The sequence below is a fragment of the Ostrea edulis genome, chromosome 2 (genome assembly GCF_947568905.1).
Source record: "Ostrea edulis chromosome 2, xbOstEdul1.1, whole genome shotgun sequence".
Lineage (NCBI taxonomy): Eukaryota > Metazoa > Mollusca > Bivalvia > Ostreida > Ostreidae > Ostrea > Ostrea edulis.
Window position 1 is genome coordinate 476,517 of NC_079165.1, and position 22,590 is coordinate 499,106.

Consider the following 22,590-nt stretch of genomic DNA (forward strand, 5'->3'; position numbering starts at 1 on the left):
TTAATTTTAAATTCCCTACAAGTAAGAATCAACACAGATATCGGAAAAATCACTGAAACAGTTAAAACGATATTTCCCTTTAGTAGAATTCTCTGCTTCAACTCGTAAGATTCACATTTTTTAAAATTCCATTGGCCATTACTATATCGCATCAAAACTTAAATTTGAAAGGCATATTTCCATACTGTATTTGAATTTCGCTGGATTCAGAGGCACATTCTGAAACTTCTTAACACCACTTTTTTATGTTTTCTTTATTAGCATATCCTAATTCTGAATTATTATTTTCGCTTTCATGAATAATTTCATTTCACGAGATAGGTGTATTTGGTTCTTTTGGCTGACGTTAGTTATTTCCTCATCCAAATATTCGAAAACACAATGCTTTTAAGACCAAAATTGGCCCCATAACTTTCTCACCCTCCATATCAAGAATACTTGCAATACTTTCACTAAAATCCTTAAATTTTGACTGTGCAATGAAAATGCCAGAGGAAGACATGTTGATATGGCTCAGTGCTATAGAAAGAGTGAATATAAAACCTGCAGTTGAAGACTACTTACCGGACACTGTCCAATAAGTGAACAAAAGAAACAGAATTCTACGCAAGACTGGTTATATTGTCAGACTATTCAAAATAGCTTTATTCATAATTATCATTGTCAATGGGTTTACTTGAGACTGTCCATTCTTAGAACAAACGATGTAATGTTTTAAGTAGGATATAAGCCTCAAAATGTCCATTCTGTGAGAAAAAGAACTGATATCGGCCCTACGGGCCTCGATCAGTTTTTTCTCTCACAGAATGGACAGTTTTCGGCTTATATCCTTACTTAAAGACTAATGACTGCAATGACAAATTGTTGTTGTTGTTTTTTGGGGGGGGGTTTTGGGTTTTTTTTTGTTTGTTTTTTGTTGTTGTTGTTTTTGTTTCAAAGGGCGTAGATATAATTGAAAAATAAAAATATATGTACTGTCATAACAAAATGTTAGAGAAATTTGTTACTCGTTTATATTATTATTCAGAAGTAGAAAATACAGTCCACCTTGATTTAAAAGCTTCTATCAGAATAAGCATTGAAAGTCCTGTATGTTGTTCTATGTAAAATTATTATATTTTGACAACATGCTATCAGTAATCCTATTTGTCGTATGCATGTGAAAAGTGGGATTATAAAAATATATGTACATATGTATTTTGGAGTTTCATTTGAGACTTCTAAACATAACAGCATAGCTCCCAGAGAAGAAAAAAAAGAATCAGATGTTCTCGCGAATATGCACATCTACACAGTAAGTCGTTCTACAGCTAAACTCTAATAAAGTGTTCTGAAATTCTGTTGAGCGGTTTCAGAGGAGTTGCGCTGCTTAGGAGAGGACTGAATGACTGACGGCTAAATAATAGTTCGCTCATCACAGTTTGTTGTGTGAAAGATTCCGAGATTAAATTATAACAACATATGTAAATAGAAGTGTCATTTGAGACTTCAAAACAAAACAGCATAGCTCCCAGAAAAAAAAGGAATCAGATCGAATATCCATATCTACACAGTACGTCTCTCTACAACTAAACTCTAAAGTGTTCTGTTGAACGGTTTCAGAGGAGTTGCGCTGCTTAGAAGAGGACTGAATGACTGACGGTTCAAAAACAGTACGCTCTTAACAATTTGTTGTTTGATGCTTAAAGATTTCATAGATGCGTCATTTTAACACCATTGACTGAAATGTATTATATTATGTATACATAAGGTGACTTACAACACCCTGAAACAGCTTCTCAAATCAATGCAAAATTATGAAATTATCAAAAAAATAGAATATTTAAGAATTAGTAATGTCAAAAGATTAAATGTATGCAAATTTGGATAAGAAATAAGATTTTCAACAACAAAAAATGTTAATAGATATAAGCAAAAGAGGGTTTAGCAAATGAATTGGAGCACATCAAATATTAAAATAGTAGATCTACTCAGGCACTGTTACTTGTATTATGAATTAATTGTAGAATTAAATAATTTCAGTTCTTATAACAGCTTCTTCTCTTTATTAGATAAAAGAAAGAAAAACATAATAATATGGTAAAGTTAACATTACATACGTAAACGTACGTTTTACATACAATGAATTTCACTGAAATATTTCATGTCTTCATTCATTGGTATAAAACCTATCGTAATATGTTAAAACCTAATTTTGTTGGGACCAAAAACAACCCAATCAGCCTGGTTTACTGTCACCACATTTGCTATTCAGTACAGGGGTGAATAGCGAACATTTCGACGAGAGACCGGATTTACGTGATTTAATCAATATGGTACATTTTCCGCCCATAAGGGAGGGTAGTAGACCACGAGATATATAAATTCGTTGAATATACATACTTTGAAAAACGGAAAGACACTCAATTGTCACTTTTTGAAATAATGAATTCCCACTACCAATCGTATTTCATATACAAACTAGTGGGTATTGTTTTTTACAAAAAAACCCAGATGTCTCCCCTTCAAAGTTTGATTGTCTAATAACCTGGGCAACAATAATGAGTGCAAGCGTAAGAGGCAATAACAACAGCTTGCATCAATATTACACCTAAGTTATAGTCTTGACTATACTTTGATGTAAAAGAGTGATCTTGAATGAAAAAATGGGTCAAGGTCAAAGATTTTGGTACAGTACATCTTGTCTTAATATCTGCTTTCTAAGTTGTAAGTTTGAAATCCTAATGTCAAATAGTTCTCAGGTTTATAGTCTTGATGTAAAAGAGTGACCTTGACACTGTAAGTGGATGAAGGTCAAAAATGTTTGTGGTGTGTACCCCTCTTCCATATAACCTCTCCATATTCCAAGTTTAAAGTTTTAATGTCAAACGGTTGTCAAGTCAGCTTTCGGCCTGGACTATATTTTGACATAAAAATTGACCTTGACTTTATAAATGGGTCAAGGTCAAAAATTTTGGTGGAATTCCCTCTTTCCTCTTTCCCCCTTCTCATATTCTAAGTTTAAAGTCTTAATGTTAAAGCGTTCTAAAGTTATGGTCAATTCATATTTTTCTTAATTTGACCTTGAATGAAGAAAGGGGTCAAGGTCAAAAATTTTGGTGCACTCTTCCATATCATCTCTCCATATTCCACGTTCGAAATTTTAACGTCAAACGGTTGTCAAGTCAGCTTTTGGTCTGGACTATATGTTGACATAAAAAATTGACCTTGACTTTATAAATGGGTCAAGGTCAAAAATGTTGGTGGAATTTCCCCTTTCCTGATTCCTCCTTCTCATATCCTAAGTTTGAAGTCCTAATGTCAAAGGGTTCTAAAGTTATGGTATATTCATGTTTTTCTTAATTTGACCTTGAATGAAGACAGGGGTCAAGGTCAAAATGTTTGGTGCAGTGCACCTTGCATCTATGTCTTCTAGCCACGTTCCAAGTTTGAAATCGTAATGTCAAAGGGTTCTCAGCTATTGGCCTGGACTATGTGTTGAAGTAAAAGATTGACCTTGACTTTATAAGAGGGTCAAGGTCAAATGTTTTGGTGGTGGGCACCCCTCCTTCATACCATCTCCCTATGTTCTAAGTTTGAAGTCTTATATTTAAAGGGTTCTCTAGTTAGGGCCCGGACAAAAAATTTTTGAAGAAGAATAAGAATAATAATAAGAAAAATGACAAAAATAATATGTCTCCCCTTTGAAGGGGAGACATAATGAAAAAAAAATAAAGAAAAGAAAATCGTTGGGTTGCATTTAAGTAGCGTAGGTGCGTGCTACTGTAGAAGAAATGTAATTATAACAGACAGAAAGAGGTCAATTTTACACATCTTATTATAGATATTAAACTGATCCAGATTAATTTAGATTAGAATAGTTTTGTGTTAACCCATAACATACATGTAGGCAAATATATTGTTTTGTGTTGTGTCCATACCTGGAAAAGAGAGTGTCCCTGTTGATGTGGTGGAGATACTTGGTGTTTTGTTGATGGTAAGACGTAAGTTAACAGTCTGTCCATACACAACTGGATAATAGTAACTCATTGATACAGTTCCTGTGTACAGACTACTTCCACCACTGCAGGATCCACCACCTGTAGCTGTAGCTGTGTCTCCAGTCAGCAGAAACTTCCATCTGTAGACTACAAAACAACCAGTACAATGTCTCATAATGTGATAATGGCTGTTGTAATCCTTCCATTCAGTCGAAATAAAAAAAAAACTGTATCAAATCTCTACTAATAATGTAGGTCCCTCGAAAACTACATATATTTCAAATTCATAGGAATGAACCAAGATTGATTTGAACGCATTTCAGTATAAGAAATAATACAAAACAAGTTTCTATAACTATCGAATTATTCTCTTTACTTAATAGTTATTTAATAAATGAACAGCACTTTTGAGCTGTTCATGGTCAATATGAACGGATTAGGATTTGAGGCAAATTCTGTGAATCGTACGATACTTTACGAAAGTTGTATTCGTTTTGTTGAAGAAGCTATTTTTAGGAATCGAGGAAAGACAGTATATTTGAAGGAGAACGTAAATGTGTCAATCTTAAGGCAGAAGAAGAGCTATTTGTCTGTCCAGAGAAGGTGAAAATTTATCACAATATCAATCTAAGTAGTCTGAAAAGTAGGCAGTAGTTTGTCGAGTAGACCGACGACAGTAAATCTGAAAGCTCATACATCTGAAGTAATAGTTTTACAAAAGCAAACAATAACATACACATACATACACACACACACACATGTACATACATTTATCTCTCATAGCAACGTAACACACGACTACATACACGAAAGTACTATGACGTCACAGTAAGTATTATAAACGTCAAAGTTGCGTACGTTGCTACATGTATGAGAGATAAACACGACTGAAGAAGACTGGTAACACGGTCGAAATATTTCTACAAAGTGTTTTTTCTATATTTTACTTCCAAAAAAGAGACTTGTATGTATATATATATATATATATATATATCGACTTTAAGTTTCTCCCTTTTAGCGGAATGTAGGTCCTAGTTATACCATTATATGTTTGGTCGTATAGTAATTGTTTTGGTTTGTATTGGTGCATATTTTTCAACAGTCAACTGAACTAAATACAAATCAACTAAATTTGTTGTAGATCTTCAAGACTAAGATTATCAGAACTCGGTGTGACTGACTCCTTAATGTCCTTCGCAAATTAACAAATAACAATAACACTCATTGTTTTGCGCTGTTTCGGTGGTTTGCATAAGTGAATCAGAGAAGTTATGCCTTTGTGATCGCCAGATGAAAGACCTGTAGAGTCACAAATACAATGATCGTCCACAGTTGGCGTTGATTGTTTTTAATCTAGGAATACTGCACGTTTTGGTTTACTTCTTGACAACATTTTTGAATGGATTATCACATATTCCCGATAGAAGCGCGTTAACAATCAATCTTCTTCGATTCAATAAACAAGTACATGTGTAGTGTGGTATAGTCTAGTTATCGAATGAATGAAAGGTGAAGATAACGAACAGTGATCGATCTCATAACTCCTATAAGCAATACAAAATAGATAGTTGGGCAAACACGGACCCCTGGACACACCAGACCTGGGATCAGGTGCCTAGGAGGAGTAAGCATCCCCTGTCAACCGATCACACCCGCCGTGATCACTATATCCTGATCAGGTAAACGGAGTTATCTGTAGTCAAAATAAGTGTGCCAAGAACGGCCTAACAATCGGTATGAAACATGTCAGACAACATTTGACCCAATGATGGGTTGTATTGACAAACTAGATCGTTATAACGACCATATAATTTGCGAAATGCTGACTTCAATCGAGACTGTTGAAACCCCTGTACCATCAACTTGTTTGTCAGTAGCTTGCCTCGATTTAAAAACTGACTATACGCAAAACAAGCTCTTCAGCTCTTGCGTATCGAATTAGTTGAGAGATATAAACACCACATGCAAGTGATAATGGAATATTGCTATATAAATATGTGAATATTATTTTGTATATATTATGTAACTAACTATTTTTGTATGAAGTAATATTTTTAAATGTTGATAAACCAAGTTCAAACTGAGTTAAAATCATGTGGTGACTTATGGAGATCTCTCGGAGAATGTTGTATAATATCACGGTAATTTCCGTACAGCCATCGTACTGATTTGTCCCGACGGCTGTCCGTCCGAACGGGAATAGTCAGGATGGCTGTATAAAATGTAAATATAAAATGAATACATACGACATTCAAAACCCACTTGGAAAATCGTAACCAAATTTAGTACAATGCATATGCTGTTGTTTCAAATGTAAACTAAGCTTCAATGATTATATCTACATCATAACGCTAGAAACCCACAGCTACTATGATACATTACGCCTTTATCGGAATTTTTTTCTATATGAACACATTACTGTCTGTTCGTTGATTTGGAGATATTTTAGAGGGAATCTCTTGAGGCTGAGCAAAATAGGAAAGAAAAAAAGATTTGTTTGTTTGGTGATTGGAAGATATGTTGGAAGCACTTTTACACACCAACAAGTTTAATTGAATTAGTGGAGGTCATACATATAAATTATGTCACCACAGTATATAATTTAACAAAATATTTAAGATAAAAACAATTATCTAATACGTGATGAAATAGATGAACCATACGAATACTTTTACATGGACATTCCATTCTTATTGTCATTTGATTTTTTTTTTTCATAATTACAAACCTATATCAAATAAATACGTCCTATCTTTGGGCGTTCGTCACAGTTTTTAAGGCATTTTGATCCGATACTAGGCGCCAATGCTTGAATAGATGTATTAGTTTGATTTTAAATACAATAGTCTCTCTACTCGCAATTCAGTGTTTCTGATATAAATCAATTATAATGGCTTCGTTACCGTTTTAACTGATATTTGCATACAAAGTTAATGACTCTCATTCCAGCTTCATAGTACTTCCATTATTAAGCAGGACTCACCACTAACTCCCAGGTAAACGACGGCACTTGACTGTAACACTGTGTAGTTCTTCCTGTTACAGATAATCCACTCTCTGTAACCACGGTGTTTCCTGAACTGAGTTTATCTAGTGTTGGTATTCCTGCAAATTAATTATATCAGCATATAATCTTACACACATTTTAGCTCCATTAAAGGATTTTTTTTCTACTGATGATATTTACCTCGCGTGAATGAGAATACATTCCATGTGTATAACAGAACTACAACGTACGACGAGCTGGTCGACATGTTTGTTAACTTCCTGGTTTTTAAATCCATGGTAGTGTGTACACATAAGTGTAAAGATAAAAAGTTTTTAAATAGATCCATGGTAGTGTATATAAAAATAAACAAATATCCGGCAAACTTCAGTAAGGTTATACATGGTGTAGATTCATCGTCTTCATAAGGGACCGACATGAGCTGGCCCATTATATGATATAAGTTTGGAGAAGTCGCATGCGTTTCTGAGGAACAGTTGTCGGTTACCGCGCAAGCATTTTGATAAAAAATGACGTCTTATTTTATTTATTTTTTGGACGAGGGTTTATTCATTATATATATTTTTGACCACGAAAAAACAAACCCATGGTATATGTAAAACTTTCATGAAGCTGTATGTACACTGATTGCACGAGAACACGTGAAATTTTTCAAAGAATTTCGTCATATTGTAGGGTTGAGGAAAAGGGGTGGGGTTACAGACGTATTTAATGTTTATTTCTGTCCAAGTTGCAATACAATGAAACACGAGAATTTTAGAAGTAATCTTTCAAAAACAACAGACACCTGAAAAGATCATGTGATGATATAAATATAATCAGGCACGTTGCATTGCATCGTTTCTGTAAGGCGGGGGTTCACAATTATCTGAAAATTCTTATCTTGCAAAATTTAAAACTGAAATCAAACGTATAAATCCCAATGTTTTGGGGTAAGGGGACAAGGGTTGATCCTTTATTTCAATTCATCGATTAATTTATTATATTTCCATTTCAATTTACCACTACTATTTAAAACAAAGGTCAGGAACCAGCCTATAAATCGAACTTTAAAAACAACCAACTTTGACTATACTAACAGTGGGTAAAGAGTGATGTCGAAAAAAGGGTGGGATTAGTCCCCACCTCCGCCCCCTAATGCTGAGTAACTCAATGCAGGTTGAGCTGTTTAATACATTAAAAGTTGTTATTAATGAAAAAGAAAATATTTTCAAAATATTGAATAGCACGTGAAAAAAAAAGCCAACCCAGATTTCAACACAAAGATTACATTAGATAAGGATTCAATATGCATGTACATGTACATATCGTTAACATTTTTCATGCGCGGATCTTAGAAATTGTTCGAGGGAGGGGTGAAAAGAGGATTACGTTGTTGATATCATGAAATGCATTTACTATTTTTGTAACATCTGCATTGAGTTTTATAGGCTAACGAATTTACAACGTTTATTGCCAAGGGATGTGATCAAAGTTCAATGTCTGACAAAAAAACTAAATTCACATACTATAGTTTTCATCACACCACCCCATCCCCTTCAAACTAATTCTATGAATGTTGAAAATAATAGTAATAAGATTTAATGAAAATCGATGTCGGATGACATAAACTTACAGGAGTTTTACCCCTCCCCTAATAACTTGAATTCAGATTTTTATCCTACAATCAATGCAGAAATTCACGATATATTAAAGATATCTTGATCCTGATTTAAATAAGTAGAGGACTAATATTTAAAGATTTTGTTACATCATGACCCAACATTGTCTGTGAAAAAATCAAACAATGGAGTCATAAATAAAATCAGTGACTAAAATTATTTTACAGACACTTATTACAATCAGATATAAAAAGAAAAATCCTTAGATTGACGCTATGAATTGTGGACTGCAACCTGTATTCAGCGGGAAATACCTCGCGCCGCATTGTGAAAAATGCATCCCATTTAGAGGTCTTTTTATTCAAATATAATTATAGGTTATAGACTTTGTATGGGAAAATATGACAACCGAGTTTTTTGGCGCGTAGACGGACTGAGCTTGCGTAGTCATATTTTCCCATACAAAGTCTATAACATTTTTTATTATATACTTTCAATTTCATTTAGAAACTAACAATAATTTTATTTTTAACAATTTCTTTATTGGTTTAACTGAGTAAAAGATGAAAAACACGAAAAATTTGAAAATTAACGGCGTAGTAATTTGATTGTGACGTAATGTTTGCGGACCGGAATGTTTCCCGGCATATATCGTGTGATATGCCCGCAAACTTTTAAAGAAAAAAGAAGAGATGAAATTGAAAGTATATAATATTTTTTTCTTACTTGATGGAAACATGCCAAGAGCAGAAATTTCCGCGTGCAACGTCATGGAAAAGAAATTATACTTAGGCTAGTCGAGGCGAAGCAAATCGATTGATCGGTCAAACGCATTTTCGTATCGATCGATCGGACAAGCGTAAACTGTGTACATAGCTTGCTCTTAGTTTTGGTTTTGCGAATTAAGTTAAAATCTTATAAAAAACTAGTTGCATTATTGAGCTACCAATAAATAGTTACAGCATATAAGTAACGATTCTTTTCACTTACTTTTTTCATCTCCGGATTTGATCAAAATTTCTATAAATTTTACCAGCCTTTGCGTTTTAATTTCCTCGCGCTTTCAAACACTTTCTCTGAAAACATTTAGTTCGTACACTTCCCAAAGTTTTTTCCAGCCCATAATTTTGGTGGTTGCACCAATGTTCTTTGTATCCAACTTTATAAGGAAGTTATCCCGTGGGGATCCGGGTTAGAATAGGTCCTCACTACCCCCTTGCCTGTCGTTAAAGGCGACTAAATGGGCGGTCCTTCAGATGAGACCGCAAAAACCGAGGTTCCGTGTCACAGCAGGTGTGGCACGATAAAGATCCCTCCCTGCCCAATGGACATAAGCTCCGAGCATAGGCGCCTAAATTTTGCAGCCTTTTACCGGCAGTGGTGACGTCTCTGTATGAGTGAAAAATTCTCGAGAAGGACGTTAAACAATATTTAATCAATCAATCAATATAAGGAAGTTAGCTCCTGAGCTTTTGAGCGCAACTGCGCAGGGTGCTACAACTTAATGGTTACTGGTTCAATACTGATCCTATTGGTGCGAACATATTACATATCTATCATTAAACCCTGTCTAGTTCAAAATTTTGGGGTCAATTCAGATTTTGGAAGGATTTAGCAGGGACTATAATTTGTGGATTGATTAATCAAAGGGTTTTAAATCTGTATGATCTTATAGTTTCTGCTTTAACTAATGTATCGTCTACTTTTATACTTCTATGCGTGTATTTCAGATTTATAATTTATGATACAGATAGTTGAGACTTGAAACTAGTTCAAATGTTGTAATTTATTAACTTGGTTGATATATTTTTCCAAACAGAACACCGATTCTTAAAAAAGTTGTAATTAATTTATTCGGTTGTTAAAAAATTCAGTATTTTCGCCAATAATTCCAAAAATTGATCTCCAAACCCCACTTTTTTAAAATTTCATTTTACATTTTAAGGCCAGACCTTGAAAATTATGTAAATTTTTAGAAATTGACATTACTCCTAACATGTCCTTTTAAACTCTTAATTTTGATATAATAATATTTTTTGTATATCAGGTGCAAAAACGTCACTTTTACTAGATTACAAATTGGCATGGCCTTACTAGTATTAAATTATTTTTTCTGTAGTGTTAGAAGACAGGGTTATGTATCTTTTTTATGTTATGATTGATTCGTGTTGCTTCGTTACGGCACGTTTGGTCGCCAGCGACCATTTGCACCACACGTGTCGTCGCCGGGCGACCGAAAGTGTCGTGAGGGGAGACACGATTGGTCGTCAATTTTAGGCCATACCAAGGCCACCCAAGTCCCCAGTCCCAAACCCTAACTTTGCTTTTCTCCTCCCCCTCCCCCTCCTTCAGCACCTTTTCCTCTTCCTTATCTTCCTCCCTTCTAATCCTCTTCCTTCTTCTCCAATTTCTTCTTCAATTTGTTTCCGGTTTGATCAGATGAAACAGTGAGTCTTTTGAAGTGGCGGATAATAGCTAAGGAAGATGTGGCGCTTTCTAGTAGCCTTCGATTAACAATCATGTGGTATTGAACGCCCCCTATAAAAATCACAGCACAACCTATTCCGATTCGAAACAGCTCTACGAACCTTCGATATATTTCAAGTGTGCAGAGAATAAGCCTAATCTTGCATTTCTTAAATGTGGCGTAAAAGGGTAAGCCTACAAGCGAAGAGAGTGCACAAAACATGGCATGGATATACCCACAAAGCTGTAGTATTCCTCTATAGCCGCCAGTAGTATAACGCGTCCCGATAGGGAGGTCAACTGAGTGCACTTTTTATGCAAATGAGGTCAAGCAAGAGCGTTTTTGATTGGTCAAGCGGTGTTGGGGTCAACGGAGTGCACTAGGACGGGGTCAACCCCAGCAGGGGTTGTAGAGCGGGTGAATAGGCTGGCCTATGATCCTAATTTTAGCATGCGGTACTTTCGCTTTGAGTTCCTGGAATGAGTTCCTGCTATTTTTCTGAAAATCCAGTGAAATCCTGTGTATTAAATCTAAAAGAATAACAGTGTATTAAATCTAAAAGAATAACACAAGGTTTTAAGTTGACATGTTTATTAAAGAACAATAGTACAATCCCCAGAGCTGGCACGGTCCCTAGTTTTACCCAGCGCTGTCTACAGGTAATATATATATAAAGCGGCGCGCGGTGCATTGGGTGTCACTTTCGACATCATGTCAGACAAGTTACCTACTGGACTTCCACGGAGTTATATTGAACAGCGATTGAGATTTTTGAATGATCAGCTGAACAGACAACGGCAGCGTGAATTACAACTTCGCAGAGAGAATCAACGACGACTACAGTATTTACAGCGGGGAGGGGGGAAAAAGAAACTCATTTCGGATTATTACAAAATTCAACTGGAACGAGGACGTCAATCACGGAAATTTAAAGTCAAGGAAAATGTCTACAATGTTGCTTTCAAACCTAATCCAGAGAAAGAAAATACAGCCTTCATTCGTCGGCTCTTCCGGGATATGTTAAAAAATGTGAAACAGGAAATGCAGTGCAATCCCAATGATTATCTACGTTTAAATATTCGGCACCCGTCTCTGGATTCAGCTATTTGGTACGAATTTACGCAGTCCAATCAGCTCAACGAGGACAAAATTCTGAACAAAATAGAATCCGTCCAGCAATCTAAAAAGGAATTCCTAATCACCGACGGGGCAGTGCAGATGGATTTTTTCCATGTCAAATATCCACAAGGCAGCGGGTGCACTAAGAAAAAACATCTACACATGGATAAGGAGAAATTCAAAAACTCCAAGAGAGCGATCGTTCGCATTCAAAATCCTGAGGATTCTCTCTGCTTGTCCCGGGCTATTGTGGTAGCACGTCTACACAGCCAGAAATCAAACGACCCGGCATGGGAAACGAAATGGTTACGCATGAGAAAAGGGGATTTCAAAACGCTCGACCAGAAACGAGAAGCGATAGCCTTGATGGAACAAGCTGGGTGTGTTATGAACCAGCCGTGTGGGCCGCGTGAATGGGAGCAATTACAGCACGCGCTCGCCCCACAGTATCGATTGAAAATATTTCAATTCAAAACGAATACAACTCGTTTACGACTGGAACCTATTTACAAAGGACCGGGGTACGGGACTTGTTTGAATATCCTGCTGGATAACGAGCATTACGATGCCATTGTGTCTATGCCTGGAGTGACGGAAAACGGATACTATTGCGATTATTGCGATGTTGGTTACAGTCACATTGAAGATCATCGGACCGTCTGTCCTCATCGATGCTCATTTTGTTTAGCCGACACCCCCTGTACCCCGGACGGGACTCAGACGAATTGCCCTCATTGTAAGGGATTTTTCAGAAATGCAGCTTGTTACCAGACCCACTTGAAACCTTACAGCAGTAATACAACGACCACGGTCTGCAGTTTAATGGGGCGGTGTAACCAGTGTCAGAAATGGATGTCCAAGCAATTATTAAAACGCCACGCGTGTGGGGGTCAAACCGAATGCCGCATCTGTCACAAAGTCGTCACCATGCCTCATCACTGCTTTGTACAGACGAAACCCAAACCTAAGAAAGAAAAAGAAGAAGAAGAGTTGAAAATATACATTTATTACGATTTCGAATGCAGTCAGGAAAACGGTATTCACATTCCCAATTTATGCGTGGCAGAACGTGTGTGTCAACATTGCGACAGTGTGGATATCGACAAGCCCTGTTCTCATTGTGAAGGATTCGGATCACAACGCCGCTTCCTATTTCAAGGCCCCGACACGTTAAAACAGTTTATGGAATGGCTCTTACAGAGCGAGACCGATGAGCAAGGCCATGTGGAACTCAAACACGATGAAGCCACCATCATTGCCCACAATTTCAAAGGATACGATGGGCAGTTTATTTTGAATTACCTGGTGCACACGACGTGTATCAAACCCACCGTCATCCTGAACGGGAGTAAAATCTTATCCATGCAAGTCTTGGGGTTGAGATTCATCGATTCTTACAACTTTCTACCCTTTGCTCTTGCCAAGATGCCCTCTGCTTTCGGATTAACGGAATTGAAAAAAGGCTATTTCCCGCACTTTTTCAACACGACAGAGAACCAGCAGTATGTGGGTCCTTACCCGGCCGCTCATTTCTACAATCCTGACGATATGTCCACCGCCAATCGTGAAGCCTTCTATACTTGGTACCATCAACAAGAGGGCAAAGTCTTTGATTTCCAGAAAGAATTCTTAGCTTACTGCATCTCGGACGTGGATATTTTACGCCGCTGTTGTGCCCATTTCAAATCCACCCTGTTTGATCTGGTGGAAGTAGACCCCTTTCAAGAATCCATCACGTTTGCCAGCACGGCTAATTTAGCCTACCGACGAGGATTCATGGTTGAAAATACCATCGCCATCATTCCTAATATGGGCTACCGGCCAGCAAGACGATATTCAGCTAAAGCTTGCCGATGGCTCGCCTGGTTAGAACATCAACATCACTGCATACGACATGCTAGAAATGGGGGTGAAGTCACGCTTGGACCCTATACAGTAGATGGGTATGATGAGGAATCCCGTATCGTGTACGAATTCTATGGCTGTTACTGGCACGGCTGTCCCACCTGTTACCCGAATCTGTTGACTGACATGCATCCTCATCGTGTTCAGCATACGTATCAAGACCTCTACCTGGACACCTTAAAACGAGCCAGTGCTTTAGAAGACCAAGGCTATACAGTCGTGAGCATATGGGAACACGAGTTTGATCGTCAGACCCAGACCAATGCCGACTTACAGGAATTTTTACAAGGAGTCGATATACAAGATCCTTTGAATCCCCGTGACGCTTTGTACGGAGGCCGGACCAATGCTACACGACTGTATTGTGAGGAGGGTGACATGCGATACGTGGATGTCTGTTCCCTGTACCCGTACGTGTTGAAATACAAGCCATTTCCCGTCGACCATCCCCAAGTCATCACCAGCCATTTCACCGATGTCAGAGACTATTTCGGGCTCATTCGTTGTCGTGTCCTCCCACCCCGAGAGCTGTATCACCCCGTATTACCTTACAAGACCGGGGGCAAATTACTCTTTCCCTTATGCCGCACCTGTGCGGAACAGCGCAACTTAGGACCCGACGAGCGGTGCCAGCACACCGATTCTGAACGCAGTCTCACGGGCACCTGGGTGACCACCGAACTTCACAAAGCATTAGATCTAGGCTATCGTCTCGACCGCATTTACGAAGTTTGGCATTTTGAGAAAACCAGTGACCACTTATTTCGAGCGTATATCAACACCTTTTTGAAAATTAAACAAGAAGCTTCCGGATTCCCCGAGGATTGTCAAACAGCCCAACAGCAGCAACATTACATTGAGGAAATTCAGCAACGAGAAGGCATTGCCATGAATCCGGCAGACATCCAGAAAAATCCGGTCCGAAGAACCATTGCCAAACTCTTTTTAAATTGCTTGTGGGGAAAATTTGCTCAACGATTACAATTACCCAAATCCCTGTATCTCACGGAAGAAGAAGAATTACAACAGAAATTACAAGATGCCACTTTAGAAGTCAAAGGCATCGAACTCTTAGAAAATCGTGAACGCCCCGAATGTGATATGATGCTGATCAATTATCAGGAGAAAGAAGAATTTTTAGAAGACTGTCCCTTTGGAAACGTGGTGCTGGCGTGTTTTACAACAGCTCATGCTCGTTTACATTTGTACGAGACGTTACAGCCTTTGGGAGAGCGTGTCTTATACTTTGACACGGATAGTATCATCTATCAGCACGACGAGACCCAGTTCAATCCGACCATTATCAACAGTTTAGGCGGCTGGACCGATGAATTGGGTGGAGATCGTATCATCAAGTACATGTCGGGCGGGCCCAAAAATTATGCATACGAGACCCAGGGGGGAAAATCTGTCTGCAAAGTCAAAGGATTGACACTCAATTATCGTGCCTCTAGAGTCGTGTCTCTCGATACGTTGGAAAAAATGTTAAAAGGAGAAGAAGAAGAAGTCCATGTCAGCTATCCGCACTTTATTCAACGAACCCGCCAACATGATGTGCGAACCATTCCTCTGGTGAAGAAATACCGCATGGTGTATGATAAACGTCAACGTATTCATAACTATGACACGCTGCCTTACGGGTATTAAAAAGGACATGCTAGAGAAAACCATCAGTCGGCAAAATGACGGACTACGAATCACTACATAACCCGGGTACACCACGTTATGCTCTACTGTCAGATCGAGTAACGTCGTTTGAAAATGCTCCCGAACACTTGCAGAAGCTATTACCTACCATTGCAGAAGCGGGATACTTTTACAAAGGGTACGGGGATAACACGTGCTGTTTTTATTGCAACTTTGGACTTCACCATTGGGGAGCTGTCGACAATCCTTGGATACAACATGCTTATTGGTATCCTCACTGTCCTTACCTGAAGTGTAATAAGGGTAAACAATGGGTACGACAAGCCTTCAATGCCTATGCCCGCGCTAAAGACAGTGGTTGCGATTGGGAAGGCTTACCCTTAGACGCGGCAGGGAATCCAATGTGTACCCAGAAATGTCACATTTGTTTAGAACGAGACTTGAGAATTGCTTTTTTACCTTGTGGTCATTTATGTACTTGTGCTATATGTGCTACGGGACTGAAACAATGTCCTATTTGTAGACATGGTGTTGAGCAAGCTGTACGTATTTTTATTTGTTAATAAATATGTATGATCCCATGAACTTGTGTCATTTATCAAGATGTATACCTACGAGACACTTGAACCTTTTCAGTTGAAACATGAATTTACCATGGTGGTGGCTGGACCCTCTAAATCGGGTAAAACAGAATTTGTCAAGCAACTGGTACAAAATACGCAGTGGATTGCACCGCCTCCCGAAAAGATAGTATGGTGTTATCGAGAATGGCAGTCCGCGTACGAATCCTTACAGGACAAGGTCACTTTTATCCGCAATATACCTCAAGACGATGAGCAGATAGTGGCGGATCTCAGTACGCGTCATCTACTCATTTTTGATGATATGATGGGAGGTAAAGCCATCGAATCGATTGTCGACTGGTTTACGCGCAAAGCGCATCATCGCAATACCAGTGTCATTTATATCACACAAAATCTGTTTGATCGAGCAGTACAACATCGTACCATCAGTCTGAATGCTCACTATCTTGTGCTGTTTAAAAATCCTCGAGATAAATCTCAGATTGGGGTGTTAAGTCGGCAATTACAAATGCCGCATTTACTTCCAGCCTATGAGGACGCCACCCGTGTACCTCACGGGTATTTACTAGTGGACTTGAGTCCTCAGACGTCGGACGATTTAAGATTAAGAAGTCAACTCTTTACCAACTTGGCTGTGCACATGCCCCCGAGAGTATAAATAATGTCACATCATGGGCAGGTGTATCATTCGAAAGACAGTCTTCATCATGGGTAGACCTTCCGCGAAGAGTAAATTAGTCAAAACGTTACGCCGTTTACAACGGGAACGGGATCCTGTTCAACGGAGCCATCTCATTGAATTAGGACGTAGAGCCTTACTCAACTGGTTTGCGATGGGCGCTCGAAATTTATTGCGAGGCGTCTTACCAGGCAATAAAATCACTCAACGGTTCATTCAATCCCATCGCCAAGACTTGAGTGTCATTGCCGATAAGAAGTCCAATGAAGAAGAGCGTAAAAAAGCCATTTTGAAACGAGGAGGCGCCGGATTCTTAGGAGGGACCATTATTCGTCATTTATTCAAATGGGAAACAGGCCGTAAGCCCCGTGGGGGACAACCCAAGAAAACCAAGAAACCACGGGTTAAGAAAGCTAAAAAATTGCCTCAGAGAATTCCTAAACTCATTATTCGCTTACCTAAGAAGACACCTAAGAAGTCCCCTAAGAAGTCCCCTAAGAAGACACCTCTCAGGATGAAGAATCCGTTTCCCAATTGGGCTCCAAAGAAAACCCCTCTCATTGTGAAGATGCCGTTTCCCAAGGCCACTCCCCCCAAGGCCACTAAAACGTTAGCCAATCTGAAAGCCGGATTAGCTCAAAAGAAAATGGAACGACCCATGCATGGGCCTATAGGAAGTTCCAGAACCAGTGATACTGCTCTACCGAGTTTTGCTCATACCTTTGGAAGCATGAAATTTCAACCCTTAACCACCTCAACACCGGTTCAGGTGCAAAAGAAATATAAATGTAAATTTTGCCCTCTGGTCTTCAATGCGAGAGAGAACCGCAATCGTCACGAAGAGACCGTCCATCACAAGCGTTTTGATCCTAAACATCCGAGTGCCATTGTCCTGGACTAGGTATAAAAAGGAGGGGGAAGGGGCCCCACCCTTCATTACCATGGCTCATACGAAGAAGTGTGAATGTCGATTACGACCTCATTTACCGCTCTTGCAGACGTTAGCGGCTCCTCACTATTCCAGCAAATTAAAGACAGAGGTGTTGAAACATTGTTCCAATGACTGCATTTTAAAGATTTGTGAGATTGTGTACAATCTATTAAAAGGGGTGATTCCTCTCAATCCTACTCAGAAGCGACAACTGGGTCGAAAGAAACACATCTTAAGACGCTTAGTCCGGACTCAACCCGTGAAAAAACGACGAGGTATACTCATTCAGCAAAAAGGATTGGGTTCGTTTGTGTGTGGCAAGATTTGTAAGAAATCATGAGTCGAAAAATGGTGTTGGTACCGGAAGCGATGCTCAACGAATTAAAAGGCAAATTACCTAAACCTCCCGAATTTACCTCGACTATTGGTTTACGCAGTGATTTGGACGAGATTGAACATCGAGATGATTTAACCGAGAAAGAAAAAGTGGGGTTGTACGGGCATCAACTTCATCGCTATCGTCAATATTTACAACAAGCTCGACATCCCACCCCAGCCACTCTACCCTCCCCAACCACTGCAACCAGTGCCGCCTCACCACCCACAGCCGCCTCAGCACCCGATGACTTGGAGGAACAGATTATCAAAAGCGTCAATAAACCGGGTCGAAAGAAAGCAGGTTTATTACTCGATCATCTCAAGAAATCCAAAGTGGTGACTTGGAATAAAGAAGGAGAAATCAGCTATAGAGGACGTAGGGTTCCCGATTCCAATATTGTGGATTTAATGACCGAAGCCCAACGACAAAGACCCTTAAGACATCGTGATCCCCCCGCGGGATTAGAGGAATTTGCTCAAGCGTTAAAAGAGACTCATGCTCCCAAAGGATATGTGAACAATCGGGATGTTATAAAAGCCATGGACAAACCAGGGAAAATCAGTACGCCTAGACCTCTAGAGGAAGAGGAGAGCGGATTTCAAGAAATCTCTGGTTTTGACCAATCGTTCTATGAAACTCCCAGACGAATGATGACCCCTAAAAATATCTGGGAGGCCAGTAAAAAGACATCACGTGAAATTGGAAAATGGTTAAATCTACCATGAAAGCAGAACAGATCTTACAGCGACTGTATTACGATCCCAAGACAGGGTATGGGGGAGTCCAGGCGTTGTATCGTCAAGTGCGTCAATTAGGACACAAGATTACCCTGTCTCAAATTCGAGAATGGGTGAAAGCTCAAGATACCTATACCTTACATAAACCGATACGGAGGAAATTCAAGCGACGACAAACACGAGTGACGGATATGGATGAACAATGGCAATTAGATTTAGCCGATGTCTCCAGCTTGAAACAAGACAATAATGGGTATACGTTTTTATTATGTGCCATTGACGTGCTGTCTAAATATGCCTGGGTCGTGCCTTTAAAACAGAAAACGGGGAAAGAAATGATACGAGGCTTACGACGGATTTTTCGAGAGGGACGTCGCCCCGTGCGCATTCAGTCCGATCAAGGAAAAGAATTTACCAATAAAGAATTTCGTCAAGCCTTCAAATCCATTCATTTCTTTACGACCCGTAATGCCGAAACCAAAGCCAGTATTGTGGAACGTTTTCAACGCACGCTGAAAGCACGCATGTGGCGGTATTTTACACGTCATAAAACACGACGGTATGTCGATGTCTTGGGGGATCTGGTGTATGGTTACAATCATACCTATCATCGCAGTATCCGGCGAGCTCCTGCTCAAGTCAATGCCAAGAATGTCTTGACCGTATGGAAAACCTTGTATGGAAAACAGAGTGCCGATACCACGAGTCGCTTGCAAGTGGGGGATCGTGTACGCATTAGTAAAGCCAAACGTACGTTTGAAAAAGGATATTTACCGAATTGGACCAAAGAACTGTTTACCATCTCTAGAAAAGTGCCAGGACGAAACGTCTATCGTATTCAAGATGATCACGGGGAAGAATTAGAAGGAACGTTTTACGAGAAGGAATTACAACAAGTGATTAAAGACGATGATGTCTATGAAGTGGAAGAAATCTTAGGGTATAAAAAGCGGCGTGTGGGAAAAAAAGTCATTTCAGAAGTCAAAGTGCGTTGGAAAGGATATCCTCCCAGTTTTGATTCATGGATTCCGCAAGCGGATCTCATTCGGCCATGACCAACCAGTGGACTTTCTTGGGTGAAAAAGTCCCTCGAGCAGAAATTGTGTATTTTGCACAATTATTCCTGTGTTTAACCATCATTATCACTTCGGTCGTCATGTTAGCCTTAGGCGATCCCAATCGCGATTTTTGGATGGTGACCTTAAGTTCTTTGGTGGGCTACGCCATGCCTAGTCCACAAATGACGTTAGCGAGCCCGAGTATAAAACAGGAACGATCTTCTTCAGATTCATCAGTTCACCATGGCTAACACACAGTACGCCTGGAAACAAGAGGGAAAGAAAACGGCATGGTTTGCGGATAAGCAGATGTGTTTGATGCATTGTAAACAACACAAAACGTCCACGCATCCTGTGTACTTGTACAAACGTATACTGATACCTCACGGATGGTCAGCCTTTATCATGAAGACCAAGTATCAAGAGTTTCGCTGGAAAGTCAAAGCCTTCTGGGGATTGATGGGACGACAAGACGAATCCGATTGGACCTTAAATGAGAGTCCTTGGTTTGACCATTCCGAGGACTGTCTCCGACATTTCAAAGACATGATCAATGAAGGTTATGATGTAGCCGATTGCTGGGGAACCCGACACTATCTGGTGATGCGACGACGCTTAGTCCCGAGACGAACACTAGAGTTGGAAGACTCGGATGCGTTGATGTGGGGTGGTGGTGGCCGCGATCAAGAAGAATGACATGTAAAATTGTGTATTAACATTATGTTGTATGTTGTTTCAAATAAAAATTGTGAAAAAACAAAACGGTGTTGTGTATAAATAGAGAAGGAAACAGAGACAGGGGCTCATTTAAGACATCATGGCTGGAGGAGAAGGGTTTTACATGACTCTGTTGAGTGATGGGTCGATGGAATCGTTTCCGACGAATACGACTGCTCAATTTAAAACGTTATTGCCACACACCATGGACTTAACGGATGGAGCATGGGAAGTCGGATTGACCGAAATGATGTACTCGGCCAACTTACAAAACGTATCGGATAGCGAGGCTTATGTGGACGTTCTCATTCCAGATCCGTATACGAAACATGTCCAAGATCCCAACACTTATAAATGGGAAAGATTTAAGACAGAGAATATGGGTAAAGTCACGATGGCCAGGTGTGAGGTGGTGGTCCCCTGGGATCTGACGCCCTGGTCCCATCTCTTTGCGGGAGGGGATAGTTTATTTCCCTTCGATATCATTCGCATTCACTTCCGACCCGGAGCTTATACACAACCTTTGGCGTTAATCAATGAAATCAACGCAGCCTTAAGGAGAACCCTGTGGAAAGTATGGAGCGAGTTAGGGAATCCTAACGACGAGGGGAACAACCAGATCTTAGTGTATCACCCCGAGTACGATCGTGTCGAGTATCAGTTTAATGGGAAAGCACTGAGAACCACCCCCATGTGCATTCGTTTCCCTACGCCCTTAGCGTACAAGCTAGGTCTGGATAGTGACAAAATGATCCTGGGCGATGAAACCATGACGAAATGGATCAACGTGAATTACTTGGGGAACACGACCATGGATGTCTACGACAATCTGAAAGCCATGTATGTGTATTGTGACATTGTGGATCCTCAAGTGGTGGGCACCAACAAATTGAAATTATTGAGAGTCGTCCCCTGTACGGGCCAATACGACGATCGACAACAAGCCCGTTGGGAACCGATTCGAGCCGAATATTTGAAACTGAGTAAGAAATATTTCGATACCATTGAGGTACACATCATGAATTCTTTAGGGCGTCCTATGGGGTTTTTAAATGGGCGCTCCTTAGTCAAACTTCATTTCCGCAAAGTGTATTGAAAGATGAAGTACCATCGAGGAGTCAGACGCCAGAAAGGACACGGAATCTGGTTTCTCATTCCGTGGATTGCCAATGCCATTGTGGGTCAAGCGGGCCAAGGAAAGAAGAGAAAGAGACGGCGTAAAAAGTATAAAAAGCGGGTGTAACCCCTAACGAAGTTCATTTACATCAAGATGCACTACCATAAAGGTTTAATACGGCAGCAGGGTCACGGGCTTGGAGCCCTGCTGGGAATAGCTAGCAAAGTGGCGGGTCCCCTGATCAGCGGATTATTAGGTGGATCCCCCGCACAACAGCAACAACAACAACAGCGTCCTGTCTATCAAGAGAGATATTATGATTACGACCGCCCTTATCGCTCTTATCAGAGGAGACGACGTAGAAGCCATCCAACAGAAGAATATGACCCAGAATCTGAAAAGCAGAAGGGAAAAGGATTTTTCACCGATTTACTCAAATCGGGGGCTAAAAGTGCCTTAAAGGCTGCTGCTAAAACAGGGATGGATGTGTTAGATAATAAACGATCACTCAAAGACGCTCTCAAGACACACGGTGCCCAAGCCCTGAAAGAGACAGCAGGGTATGCCCGTAGGCGAAGATCTCGAAAAGCCCCATCCAAACGAGGAAGAAAAACACGCACAGGAATACTCAGGAAGCCTGGAACCACGACCCTCAAAAGAAA

General features: G+C 39.9%; 1 protein-coding gene across 1 annotated transcript in view; it reads right to left on the reverse strand.

Annotated features, from left to right (window-relative positions):
- Window positions 1–7,285, reverse strand: part of LOC125676396 (B-cell receptor CD22-like) — a 154,743-nt gene extending 147,458 nt beyond the window's left edge. Inside the window, exons 1-3 of the mRNA XM_056157244.1 lie at window positions 7,168–7,285; window positions 6,964–7,085; window positions 3,921–4,127 (exon numbers count right to left, since the gene is read on the reverse strand). Coding sequence (XP_056013219.1) covers window positions 3,921–4,029 — 109 coding nt within the window. The 5' untranslated portion in view covers window positions 4,030–4,127; window positions 6,964–7,085; window positions 7,168–7,285. The remainder of the gene's footprint in view (window positions 1–3,920; window positions 4,128–6,963; window positions 7,086–7,167) is intronic.
- Window positions 7,286–22,590: the final 15,305 nt, after the last annotated feature.